Source organism: Xyrauchen texanus, chromosome 37 (genome assembly GCF_025860055.1).
Source record: "Xyrauchen texanus isolate HMW12.3.18 chromosome 37, RBS_HiC_50CHRs, whole genome shotgun sequence".
NCBI lineage: Eukaryota > Metazoa > Chordata > Actinopteri > Cypriniformes > Catostomidae > Xyrauchen > Xyrauchen texanus.
The window spans coordinates 3,386,744-3,400,821 of record NC_068312.1 but is presented as its reverse complement, the minus strand read 5'-3'; the positions used below and the strand labels follow the sequence as shown (position 1 = coordinate 3,400,821).

General features: G+C 42.1%; 1 protein-coding gene across 1 annotated transcript in view; it reads left to right on the top strand.

Annotated features, from left to right (window-relative positions):
* parapinopsina (parapinopsin a) overlaps positions 1 to 12,371 on the top strand; it is a 41,167-nt gene extending 28,796 nt beyond the window's left edge. The window contains exon 4 of the mRNA XM_052109319.1: positions 12,139 to 12,371. Coding sequence (XP_051965279.1) covers positions 12,139 to 12,261 — 123 coding nt within the window. The 3' untranslated portion in view covers positions 12,262 to 12,371. The remainder of the gene's footprint in view (positions 1 to 12,138) is intronic.
* The last annotated feature ends 1,707 nt before the right edge of the window (positions 12,372 to 14,078 follow it).

The following is a 14,078-nucleotide window of genomic DNA, read 5'->3' as shown; positions in this document are numbered from 1 at the left end:
AACAGAGCTCAAATGTTCTTTTAAAAATCTTTTTGTTTTGCAAAAGAAAGAAAGTCTAACACATTTTAAATGGCATAAGGGTGATTAAACTATGAGAATTTTAATTTTTTGTGAACTATCCCTTAAAAGCAAGAGGAAACGATATGTGATATAGTCCAACTGTAATGTTAGAGTCAGGGCAGGAGCAGACAAAGATTTTAAGAAAACCCAAGTGCAGTTTTATTAATAAACCCAAAGTGCAAACATAAAAGACAGGACATGACAGACTTGAATAAGACTAGACAAAAACACATTGTGACTTTAATCTTACAATGAACAATACACAAAGGACACTGGCAAACATGAGGGCTTAAATACACACATTAGGGAAACAAGATAAGACAAATAAAACTAATAAAAATACAAGACTGATGACAAGATAACAGGACAATGAAACATGAATCAATAACAAGACTGTAACACACCTCTCCACGGAGGGAAGGACGATACAGGAAACAGTGCTTCCACTTCAGAGGTAAGACTTTTAATTAATAAACTTTTAGCCCTTACAGCTTCACAATCACAATAGCTTTTCAGCTTCACAGTAAATAACCAGCTTCAGAACAGCTTTTCTTTGTCCCTGACTCTCTCTCCCCACTGGAGGTTCTGTGGCTGCTTTTATGCTGCTCTCCCCATGCTCACTGAAATTAGAGACAGGTGTTAGACATAATTTAGCTCAGGTGCAAGCGCCCTTACTGCTTTCTCTCCCGGAGGAGCGCTTGACCACGCCCCCACTGCCACATAGACTAAATATAGCTGCAAGCAGCGATGACAGTCCCAAGCACCATGGGTCCATTTCCACTTGGTGGCTTTGGGAAAACAAAGCATGACGGACACAGCAACAACTCAACATTAATGTGAACTTGGACCCTAAACATACAATGTGTAATAGATATATGCCACCATTCCAATTTGACTATAACTTTGTGTAATTTAATCTACTGCCTTGACAACATTATTAAAGTGACATTTCCTTTCACCAGTTGGTGGCGCTACAGTTTAGGATGAGCTCCCACCTCTGATGGTTTGTAAAGCTGCATATCTCAGCAACTACAGTCTGAGTGAAAACAGCATGAAAAAGTACATTTCTCGCAAAATCATATTGGAGGTTGACCGCACAGCCTGATGCACGCTACCTAGGTCAATACCGAATGGACGGCAAGGCTTAAATGGGAGAGGTTTTGGTGCCTGTGAGTCGATGTCAGAGTACGAGGGATACGAAACAGATTCAGGGAAGCATTTAAGCTTTCTAGCTGATTTGGGACCAGTGCGAGAATGGCCAGCCATACCCAACATAATAGTAACAGTGTTGGTGTTACTGTGAGAATCAGTCATATGAGAAATCGATTATTGCCTTTGATATTGTAATCGCGATTATTCATGTCCATTAAAATATGAAATTACCGTGATGTCACAAAGCAACCGTGTGGTTCTTTGGAGTAGCAGATTTCAATGGTGGATATGAGCTGGGCTCCAGTTTCTTTTAAGCATTATATTGTATTTTATATTGTAATAATGTTTATTAAGCTAAGGCAAAAAAAAATAAAAAAATTTATGGATATTTATGGTATGGAATAAATTCAATTATTGCTAAATTACTGCTTATATTATTAGTTCATGTACAGTAAACAATATGGCATATTCCATATTCAGACTTTTCCTAGATATGAAACTCGTCTAACCAGTTATGAGGAACTATATTAATGAGGAGACAGATTATTTATATCAGATATATTACCCCTTGCGGTGCGAGTTTCACAGAAATTTGCTTAAAAATAGAGGCTAGCTGCCTGTCCGATGAACAAAGACAGTCATGTAATTTTTTCCAGAAATAACTAGCATTATTCCTACAAATAAATGCTTTGTAACTAAAACGTTTTGACTTTCAGTAGACAATATTGAAAAAACACATTTTAAATAACGTTCTTACCTTACAAAAATCGCCTCAGTTTTCAATTTGAAGTAGTAAGTTCAACACTGGAGTAAATCTCCAGGGATATTCTCTATGTCTCCTCCCAGGCAAATGAAGGATGCCAATGATGATGATACATTTATTATTCTTGCCCAGTAACCCATTAAGCAATCATATGTGCCTTTAGCTTATATTGTCATGAGTATCTGACAGATATCAGAAATAAAATCGGTGATTGGACAGCGAAGATACTGAGACAGGAACCATGGGAATAATTGTTCACAAATTTGAACGCTCCGGCTGAAAAGGGTTAAAGGTTCTTAACAAAGATTGCATCCATTATTTAAGATATCAACAATACCTTCGGAATATAAAATATTAAATTCCGCCACATCCAGCGCCACGACTGTGACCCACAATAGTCACATCAAAGTGATCAGCCCTCAAGAAGAAACATTTGGCTCAATTTTGATGTTTTTAATTTTCTGCAAGCATAAGATATGAGACTTTTCCTTATTCCATTTTTTTACATTATTTTGTCGCGTCACCATGGCAACACTGTTCAATATATCAGAAAACCCTCCGCAATTTAATGTTGTCAATGTCTTGAAATGATGTCGCCCACATTTGGTGCCTGTAACATTAAATCCATGGGAGGAGTATTTCAAATTCCTCAGCATGCCTTTTTCAAATAATCCAAAATGATTGCAACAGTATTTATGACATCAAGAAATCCTTCAGAATTAAAAATGTGCAATGCCTTGATATTAATCTGTATTTTATTTAAGCAATTCAGGCAAACAAAATAGGGATTTTTCAACATCTGTTAAACCCGCAAGTTTACATACTTCCTTCTGCCAGTTGGTGGCGCTACGACCGTGACCCACAATAGTCACATCAAAGCGATCAGCCCGAATGGACCAATATTTGGCTCAATTTTGATGTTGTTAATTTTCTCCACGCAGAAGATATGAGACTTCCTTTTTCAATTTTTTTTATGTTATTTGTCGCTTCGCCATGGCAACACCATTCGATATATCAGAAAACCCTCCACAATTTAGCATCGTCAATGTCTTGGCATGATGTCATATATTTTTGAAGCAATTCAGGCAAACATCATAGGGATTTTTCAATGTCTGCTAAAAGTGACGCACTTCCTTCAGCCAGTTGGTGGCGTTACGACCGTGACCCACAATTATAAAAAAAAAAAAATTACGTTTTTTTGTCACTTTGCCATGGCAACACTGTTCGATATATCAAAAATCCCTTCGCAATTTAGCATTGTCAATGTCTTGGCATGATGTCGCCCACATTTGTTACCTGTACCATTAAATCCCTGGGAGGAGTATTTCAAATTCCTCAGGATGCATTTTTCAAACAATCCAAAATGCCAACTTCCTTTTGGGCAGAGCCTATGACTGTCAATGCGAAAGTTGTCCGGCTTGTTGAGATCTATATGTGTACAAACTGTACCTCAAAAGGGATGTGCTAGATAGCCCCCCGAACATGCCCATGTTCTAGGTGGTGCCAAAGAGCCCCTTCTGCACCCCTCCACCTGTAACTCTGCCATGCTCTAATGGCCAGCAAGTCTGATGTGTGTGCAAACTTTCCAGAGTTTTCACGCATGTTATGTACCCCAAAAGTACTGAAAACCTTGAAAAAAAGCGTAATAATAATAATAAGAATCCTTCGCACTTTCAGTGCTCGGGCCCTAATAAACCATGGAACCAATAACAAACAAGAACTGATAACAAGATAACCAAGACATTGAAACAAGCACAAATGAATAGACAGAACAAATAAACATGGGCTGTGTCTCATTTCGAAGGCTGCGTGCAAGGTAGGATGTGTCCTTTTGAAGGCTGCAGTATACCGAGCATCCTCCATTAAACAAGCCTCGTTTAAATGAGATGGCCATCATAGGACAAATGGAAACGGAATGTAACATGGTTGCTATGACAGCACGCCACTCTTTAACTTGTGCAAGAGCTTTGAGTGAAAAGGTAACAAAGTCCCTTTGGAAGGGAATGTATGAGGATTTTAGGAGAGTTATAATGATGTAAAGAGAACGAAAATATATTTTACAGGTGTACTTTTAGTCTAATACTTTATTTTAATTTTATATTAATCTAATTATACATATTATATACTCTTCATCCATCTACTGAGGTACTTCAACTTGGGAATTAACATTACTTGCGTTTGAACATCATATTTACTGGCAAATTGGCATAATTGTTTTTAGACATTTCAGTTGAAGCAAAGAATTGTGGGTTGTGAGTGCCCACAAAGGCTCATGCATCCTGCAAATGCTGTGAAAGAAGGTCGAATTCGAAGGCTGCATTCGAAGTGTCCTACTCGAGACAGCCTTCGATTACGTATGCGGCCGACAAATGCGGTCGTCAAATGCGATCACCGGAGGATGCAGCCTTCCAAACGAGACACAGCCATGGTGAAACACGAGAGTCACATAACACAACCAGGAAAATGACATGACATAAAACAGGACGCAATGAAGTAAACTTCAAAATAAAAGACATGAAAACATGAACAAAAATACATAATGTTGACACCAACACAGGGATTTGTCATTTCTTTCAGCCATCATTCTTGTCCATGTCCTGATTAGTGCTGCAACAAATTATTATTTTGTTAATCGACTAATTTAACAATTATTCAAATGATTAATGAACCGCTCTTTACCATCACTTCAGCTTGTGCATTGAGTTAAGATGTTGTATTAAAATAACCTTCTGTGAATAATGTCTGCAGAGTGATGAGACGAGAGTAATCTGATTAATCTAAATGCAGGCTTTTATATAAAAAAATAAAATAACAAACACTAGAAGCACTGGGAAGAAAAGTACACTAGAAAACAAACACAACAGCTGTGAACGGACAAGAACCAACAAAGACACAGAGAACATGAGGGCAATAAATACACAAGCTCTAACGAGGTAAACAAGACACACCAGGGAGCAATCATCGTAAACGCAAAACAAAAACAAGAGTGCTATACAAGAATTCAAAATAAAAGCCATAATAAAATCAAAGAACACTACAGAATATTACACCCCACCCACCCCAGGTCATGACAACTGGGGACTCAGAAGGCTCAGAGGTCAGGGCAGCTAGGGCCTCTAAGGGCTCAGAAGTTAAGGCAGCTGGGGACTCAGAGAGCTGACCCTCCTAGGCCATGCCTGTTCCCCTCATGGGATCTCTCCGTGGTCCTCTCGGGCTTTCGGGGAGTCCCGATTGAGCCGCTACAGTCAGTTGAACTAAAGGCCCTCTCCTTGAAGATGGCCCTCCTGATTGTGCTCACTTCCATCAAGAGGGTTGGGGACCTGCAAGCGTTCTCTGTCAGCAACACTTGCCTGGAGTTCGGTCCGGCAGACTCTCACGTCATCCTGAGACCCCGACCGGGCTACGTGCCCAAGGTTCCTATGACCCCTTTCAGGGATCAGGTAGTGAACCTGCAAGGCCTGCCCCGGGAGGAGGCAGACCCAGCATTAGCGTTGATGTGTCCGGTGCGTGCTTTGTGCACCTATTTGGATCACACGCAGAGCTTTAGACACTCTCAGCAGCTCTTTGTCTGCTTTGGTGGACAGCGGAAAGGGAACGCTGTCTCCAAACAGAGAGAGGACTACAGAGAGATCCCAGGAGGGGAACAGGCTTGGCCGGGAGAGATTTGGCCTCTGGGCACCTCTTAGGAATCTGATGATTAAGTCGTGCTTACCAAGGGACTTGCCGTCTACTGCGTTGTGGTAGCCGCGATAGCAGCGACATACACCTTTAGGGTGGAAGGGGACAGCCTCCCCTCAAGCCTCTCTTGCAGGAGTAAGAGCACTGACCTAACTGCGTACCTCTGTGGGTCTTCAGCCCTGGAAGAACACCAATCTGCGAACAAGCGCCACTTCTGGGCGTAGAGCTGCCTGGTAGAAGGGGCTCTGGCTTGGTTGATCGTGTCTACGATGGTAGGTGGTAGACCAGCTAGATCTTCCGCGTCCCATCCAGGGACCAGATGTGAAGTTTCCAGAGGTCTGGATGCGGATGCCAGAGCTTGCCCTGTTCCTGAGAAAGAAGGTCCTTCCTCAGGGGAATTTTCCAGGGAGGGGCTGTCGTGAGGAGCACGAGGTCCGAGAACCAGGCCCGGTTGGGCCAATAGGTAGCCACTAGTGTAACTTGTTCCTTGTCCTCCCTGACCTTGCACAGCACCTGTGCAAGAAGGCTCACTGGGGGCAATGCATACTTGCGTAGACCCGCGGGCCAGTTGTGTGCCAGTGCGTCTGCCCCAAGGGGAGCCTCTGTTCGGCCGTACCAGAGCGGGCAGTGGGAGGTCTCTCGGGAGGAAAGCAGGTCTACATGGGCTCAGCCGAACCGTTCCCAAATTAGCTGGACCGACTGGGGGTGGAGCCTCCACTCTCCGCTTGGTAAGCATTGTCGTGACAGTGCCTCTGCTATCACATTGAGCTTGCCGAGAATGTGAGTGGCACGCAGCAACCTGCTGGCTCCAAAGGAGGAGACAACGGGCGAGTCATGACATGCTCGTCTCGGGACTCGAGTCTGAAGCCAGTGCTGAAGCGGTCTCATATGCATCAACCCCAGCGGCGTGGTTGCGGCGGAGGATGCTATATGCCCCAGGAGTCTCTGGAAGAGTTTTAGAGGGACCGTTGTGCCTGGCCTAAATTTGGCGAGGCATCTCAGCACCGACTGCGCACGCTCGTTGGTGAAACGTGTGGACATTGAGACTGAGTCTAACTCCATGCCGAGAAAGGAGATGCTCTGAACCGGGGTGAGCTTGCTATTTTCTCGGTTGACCTGAAGCCCCATGCGGCTGAGGTGCCTGAGCACCTGGTCTCTGTGAACGCATAGTAACTCTCGGGAGTGGGCCAGTATGAGCCAGTCGTCGAGGTAATTGAGTATGCGGATGCCGGCTTCTCGGAGCAGGGCAAGAGATGCCTCTGCGACTTTCGTGAAGACGCGAGGGGACAGAGACATGCCGAAGGGGAGGACTTTGTACTGGAATGCCAGGCCGTCGAACGCGAACCATAGGAAAGGTCGGTGTCACGGCAAAATTGAGACGTGGAAGTACGCATCCTTCAGGTCTACCGCTGCGAACCAATCTAGGTGCTGGACGCATGTCAAGATACCCTTGTGCGTGAGCATTTTGAATGGGAGTTTGAGCAGCACTCGGTTGAAAACTCGCAGGTCCAAGATTGGTCATAAGCCGCTGCCTTTCTTGGGTACAATGAAGTAAGGGCTGTAGAAAATCTTCTTCATTTCGGTTGGAGGGACAGGCTCTATCGCGTTAGTGACTGAGGAGGAGGTCCTCTGCACTGTCGAAGCGCCCAGGGGCAATTGCGCTGTAATGCGCCATCAATCCAACAGCATGCAGAGCGTCAGAGGAATACTGGAACTGGTGTAATCTCACGCGAACAGCATGCACAACCATCGGCTCCAAAGAAAATTTCTGAATGAACTCTAGTATTTGCCTCGCCTTTATACCCGTATGTCTGGGGGCGGGGTATGCAAATACTGACTGCCAACTTCTCATTGGCCTTTTTTCATAGATCAGAGGTATATTCGGTGCTCAAGAGAGACCCCTAGTGTCGCTTCTCCGACACAACGTGGAGAGAGCGACAGAAGGGGAACCTAAGATTCCCTCTGTCTGACTGGCATATGCGCTTATGTACCTGCATGGGCAAGCCCACATGGAAGTGGTGATGAATGTGGTGTTCGTTGAGACTGATTGCATTCACTTTGAGCACATGAATCTCAAGAAAGTTTTCTCTAGGCTCACTTTCGTTCTGAAGGCCAAAACTTCTGCACTCTATACTCCTGCTACTCCTGAGAGATTGAACGACGGGCATGATATAGAGCGTGGAGATTTTGTGTGCCTCCTCTTCTTCATATCAAGCGGCTTCACCCCATTCAGTATAAGCACTGTTTATTGCCTTGGCTGAGCCCTCACTCACACAGCATTTGTGTAATTTATTGTGTTTGTTGCAAGCGCATGAAACTCAAAATGCTTCACTCTCGACTTGCTTTCTCAGAAAGCTGATGTCGGTCCCCTCTCCTGCATTTCTCCAGTGAGGATGGGATACAGAGCATGGAGAGTTTTAGGATAATTTGATGCTGATTACTTTTACTGTTGTTAGCAACATGCCAGAAAACTGCCATGTTGAATCTGCTCCACAAGGTTATTTAAGACATATGCAGTGTTTGTTTGGTCGGGGAAAGAAAAACTAACCTCTCCATCCCTAATGAAGCGCTCTTGCTTTCTCTGCTGTCACGAACAAGGAAAAGGTAATTTCAGTGACTGTATTTCAGTTGTTGTGATGTGTCAGAACACTGATATGCAACATGGGGATTTTAAGAGTATGCAGTGCTTTCTTTCAGCCTCAAGAATGTCCAGTTAATGACTCTGTGATTTTATGGTCAGCCCTCTCCACAGTCACAGGCAAAGAATGAGTTGTGGTGTATCCCAGGTCATTTTGATGCATGGTAATAATCACCTTATGGCATATGCGTGAGGCCTGCATGCTGGATAAACCTTGTGGAGCAGTTTCTTTTGCATTCCCTGGACAGCATCATCGCTTTCCCTGCCATTGATTGCTGGCAAGCAGATGACAACTCCAGTCTTGCAAATGTTGTATTGCCATTTGTTGAATGCCAGAAGCCTGCTATGTAATACATGACTGACATAACTTGTAGAGACTGTACAAGGTAAAAAAGTGATAGACAGATTTTTCCGTTGCAAGGACGGCAGGCTGTGGCCCATACTGGACTTTAATTTCAGTCCATTGGAATGATTTATATATGTAGACCTGAAAGACGTGTACTTCATGTACAAAGTAGACCCTCGTCACAGCCACTCCAGTGATGGGCAACTCAAGAGAACCTTGTTTTATTCCGCAATGCTGTCATTCAAGTCTCCTTGTGACACGCCATGCTCGCAATTTGGAGATCACCATGTGGCCAGATGCAGAGTTGTCATGTTAGACAAACAGACTCCTCTAGGCAACAACACCCTGGCTCATAAATGGCCAGAGAAATGCAAATATGCGTTCCCTCTGTACGTTTGCTACACCAAGTGTTGTGCAAGATTTGAGAAGACATGGAAACTGTGCTGTTGATTGCTCCAGAGAGGCTCAACTGCCCTTGGTTCCCAGAGCTGGTAAAGCTGTTGGATGTTCTCCCGTGGGAAATTCCCTTGAGGAGGGATCTGCTCTTCCAAGCTTAAGGCATGATCTGGTTTCCCCAGCCGGAGCTATGGAAACTTCATGTTTGGACCCTAAACGAGGCTTGTCTGACACACATGTGTTGTTGCAGCCAGTGCTTGACACTATACTTCAGGCCATTGCCCCCTCAACAAAGTGGCTGTATGCCTTAAAGTGCTGAATTTTCGCTGACTGGTGTTCCTCCCAGGGTGAGGACCCAGTGCATTGCCCTGTGTAGAATGTATTCCTATATTTGCAAGAGCATTTGGATGCAGGACTTTCTCTATCCACGTTTAAAGTGTATGTCGCTGCCATAGCAACTGGCCACAACCCTTTAGGTGTGTTGTCTATGTGGGTTTTCTATGTGGACAGTGAGTTTCTACATGATGCATGAAGAGAACTTCTCGCCCCGCTACCATCCCAGTCTAGTGTTGAATGCACTTAGAGGTTCCCTGTTTGAGCCACTAGAGGCTGTAAGATTACACAAACTGTCCTTTGAAACCATGCTGCTACTCGTTTTGGCTTCATTTGAATGTGCTGGGGACCTTCATTCCTTGTCGGTCAACGATTCTTGCTTAGAGTTTGGACGGGCTTGTCAAAAGCCATTCTTTTGCCAAGAGAAAGTTATGTGCCCAAAGTGCTGGCCACTCCCTTCAGAGCACAGGTATTTACCTTGCAAGCATTCTCTCCTCCTCCCTTGAGTCAGATGAGGTCATAAGGCCCCACATGCTTTGCCATGTGAGGGCATTACAAATGTACATTGACTTTTATAACACCAAAACTAACTAAAATAAAATGAAGAAATCTCAAATTTATTTAGTTTTAGTTTTTTACATAATATGGTGAAAAGGGGCAAAGTGGGACAATTTTGGACAATTTATTTTCTTAACACTTTGAATTATGATCCAAACAACACAAAACCTAACATTATTCCTTTGAAGAAAGCTTAGAATGTCTTTAAACTTAGTCAAAAGCAAAAATTAAGAAATAGTTAATACTGGGAAGTAGAACTTTTGAAGATCATGTTTTGACCAAATCCCAGATGTGTTTAAGGGCCTTCTGGTAAAGTTGGACAGAGGAAAAATTATTCTCTAGAAAATATATATTTTTGAAATACATTTTTATATTTTCTTCTACACTTTCACATCATAACATTAAGTAATTTTACTTGTTTATAAGCATAACTGGATTTACCTCAAATTTCTTTAATTTTTTTTTACCATTACTTTTCCCACCAGTGGTCATGAAATTAGTTCTGCCACACATACCTAAGTAAAATCATAAATTTTAACCTCAAAAAGATAAAGGGATAGTTGACACAAAGATTTGTTATCAGTGGTGGTGGCGTAGTCGGCTAAAGCACATAATGTTAATCAGAAGGTCGCTGGTTCGATCCCCACGGCCACCACCATTGTGTCCTTGAGCAAGGCACTTAACTCCAGGTTGCTCCGGGGGGATTGTCCCTGTAAGTGCACTGTAAGTCGCTTTGGATAAAAGCATCTGCCAAATGCAGAAACGTAAATGTAAATGTTATCATTTACTCTTATGCCATCCCAGATGTATATGACTTTCTTTCCTCAGCTGAACACAAATGAAGATTTTCAGAAGAATATTTCAGCTCTGTAGGTCCATACAATGCAAGTGACTGGGTTCTGAAACTTTGAAGCTCTAAAAAGCACACAAAGGCAGCATAAAAGTCATCCATAAGACTCCAGTGGTTTAATCCCTGTCTTCTTAAATTATCTAATCTGTTTTGGGTGAGAGCTGACCAAAATGTAACTCTACATCTTGCAATTGCAGTCTACAGGAACGATCATGGTTTCAAGCTCAAAAACACTTACTAGAGCATTTTGCAGAGTGCTAAATGGCGCAGGGAAGTATAATCGAGTTTGAAATCATGATTGCCAAGAAGACTACTGATGTCAATATTCACAGTAAAAAGTTAAATATTGATCTGTTTCTCACTCACACCTATCATATCGCTTCTAAAGACATGAATTTAACCAATGATTTAACTTTTATGCTGCCTTTATGTGCTTTTTGGAGCTTCAAAGCCCCTATTGGCCCCTACTGACTTGCATTGTGAGGACCTACAGAGCTGAAATATTCTTCTAAAAATCTTAATTTGTGTTCAGAAGAAGAAAATAATCATATACATCTGAGATAGCATAAGATAGCATATTTTTTTTTTGGTGAACTATTCCTTAATTGTTTACTCCCCAAAGATTAGTTTAGTAATGATTTATAATAATTTAATAAAATACATATGAATATGTGGCAGGGCGGAGGGTGGCGCCGGGTTGTGATTATACACACCTGGTCCCTTATCAGGCTAATTAAGCCTCCGAGAGGGATAAAGGCCGATTACGGACGGTGTTGCGGGAGAGAGAGATCGTTTACGGACATGCCCGTCATGTGTGTATGTGTTTGTCTTTTGTTTAAGTTAGTCATTAAAATATTATTTATATTGCCAAGCCGGTTATCGCCTCCTCCTTTCCATTGAACTGCGTTACACTGGTGCCGAAATCCGGGAAGGAGGAGGGATACGCCATAGTAGAGTACAAGCTACGGCGTATCGGAGAACTGGCGAGAAAGTGTTTTTTTTTCATCTCTCTCTCTCCTCTCTCCCTCTCACTGCCGCTCCGCGTTGGCCTTTTCCCTCTCCTTTAAATTTTACAGTGTTTTTTTGGGGGGTACTACACTGTTACAGGAAGTACCCCCCCCCCCATTTTTATTATTTCTGTTTCCCTCCCCTTGTCCCCTCCCTCATCCAGGTGGATGGGGATGACCTGCCAGCAGACGGGGCTTAGGGCATGCCCTCCCCCAGGGAAAGAGGGGGGAGGGGGTATACGTCATCCTGGGGGCTCCCCAGCCTGATAATTATTACAAAAAATGTAATATGACCAACACAAAGGAGGAATCCAGTCAAATTATGCAGAACTAACTCTCTCTCACTGTTTACATCAGTTCAGAGAACGAGCTGTGCCGTTCCTGCTCTGTGGCAGAAACCCGTGGGCTGCTGAGCCAGTGGAATCAGAAGAGACGACAGTCTCAACTATCAGCAGGAGCAACATGGTGTCACCTTCATAATTATACACAGCCCTTCCACACAAGCTCTTTTCAGACCTGTAAAATATCACTCTCAAGAGCTTCTAACAAGGGTCTAAAGGTTGTTTAATGGCACAGTTTTTCTCTTAAAGTAATGGCAAAAAATATTTTAAAAAAAGTATTGATGTTTTCACTTGAATTGTTATTCTCTTATTAATTATTTGCATTTGACATGATTAATATGTTCTGTTGTCTGTTTGTTTTAATGAATAAAATGTTCTGCTTTAATTTAATTTGCTTGTGTATTGCTTTGATTAATTATAGGGATGTGCCAAACAAATTAAAAGTCCCTGTAATCATAGTTAATATTCTTGAGCTTTTCAACCAACAAATGATATATGGTGTGAGAGACTGTGCATTTGTAAGAGACTGTGCATTAGCTGATTAAATGAAAGCTTGTTTATTAGCAGCATCTTTAGATGAAGAGCTGATTAACTCTCAGCCTGAGATCTAAGCCTGTCTACAAATGCCCTGTACACACATCGCAGAAACATATGGCAGCATACAGCTTATGTAATTTCAATTTTTTCTAATTGTTGAAGTAAGCCTTTTATATTTTGTAAAAAAAAAAATATTATTATACAACAGCTGTTGAGAAAATCAGGGATCATCATACATGCATCTCATTAGGATATTAAGATAATTTTCAATGACACAAATTAATTAATCACAAGGGGAATGGCAATTAATAAGTTTTTTTTTTTTTTTTTTACCAGGTTTTAAATACATCTCAAGGGGATTGGTATTTCAGAATGCTCTGGAAAAAGGTAGACTCATAGACCGTATAAGACCTAGTATAATAAAAAAGGGAAAGGTCCTCAGCACTGTGGCAACTATAGACCCATTTTACTCAATAATGTTGATGGGAAAATACTTGCAATGAGATTAGTGAGCCTGCTACCCAATATTATACAACAAGATCAAGTTAGTCTTGTTAATGGAAGGTCTTTAGTGGATAATTTGTGAACTTTTACACCTTATATGGAGATCAGTTGTAGGAATAGCGATGAGCACAATTCCACAACTCTTTTTTGCAAACGCTGATTCAGACTGGTAACCACACTGTCTGGAGGCTGCTTTCAAGCACTTGTGCATACATACAGTGACCCCCACAATTATTGGCACCCCTGTTTAAGATGTGGTCGAGGACTTTTTTTTTTTTTTTAAACAACATAGAACCCAAATGCAAAAAAAGAGAAAAATCCAACCTTTTATTTAAGTACATTACTTTGGTGGTAAAAAAAAAAATCACACATTTAGAAAAAAAAAACTTGAAATCATGTGTCCCACAATTATTGGCACCCCTAACAATTGAAAAAATGTAATTGATTTTTTTTTATATAAATATATTTTTCTGTAGTTGCTAAAGTTGGTCAGGGTATCTAGGAACGTTTAAATAGTAATTCATGACTTCCTGTTTCCCTGGGGTATAAATATGACGTGACACAGAGGCCTAATTCTCTTACCCATTTGTCAACATGGCAAAGACAAAAGAACACACCATTCAAGTAAGGCAGATGTGTGTCGACCTTCATAAGTCAGGCAATGGCTACAAGAAAATAGCCACTCGCCTTAACCTGTTAACCTGCACCCCCACTCAGGGGCTCACAGCTGAAAATGACATACCTGAATTAAAATAAATATAGCTCCTGAGAACAGTGTACCACAGGCACAATTAAGGTCTCTTTGGAAAGAAGACACTTGGCACTCTACTAACAACAAATCAGAGTTGATAATGCTCAAACAAATAAAAAGTTATAAAAGTTGAAGTGCCTCATAAGTAATGTGAACTTCAAAAA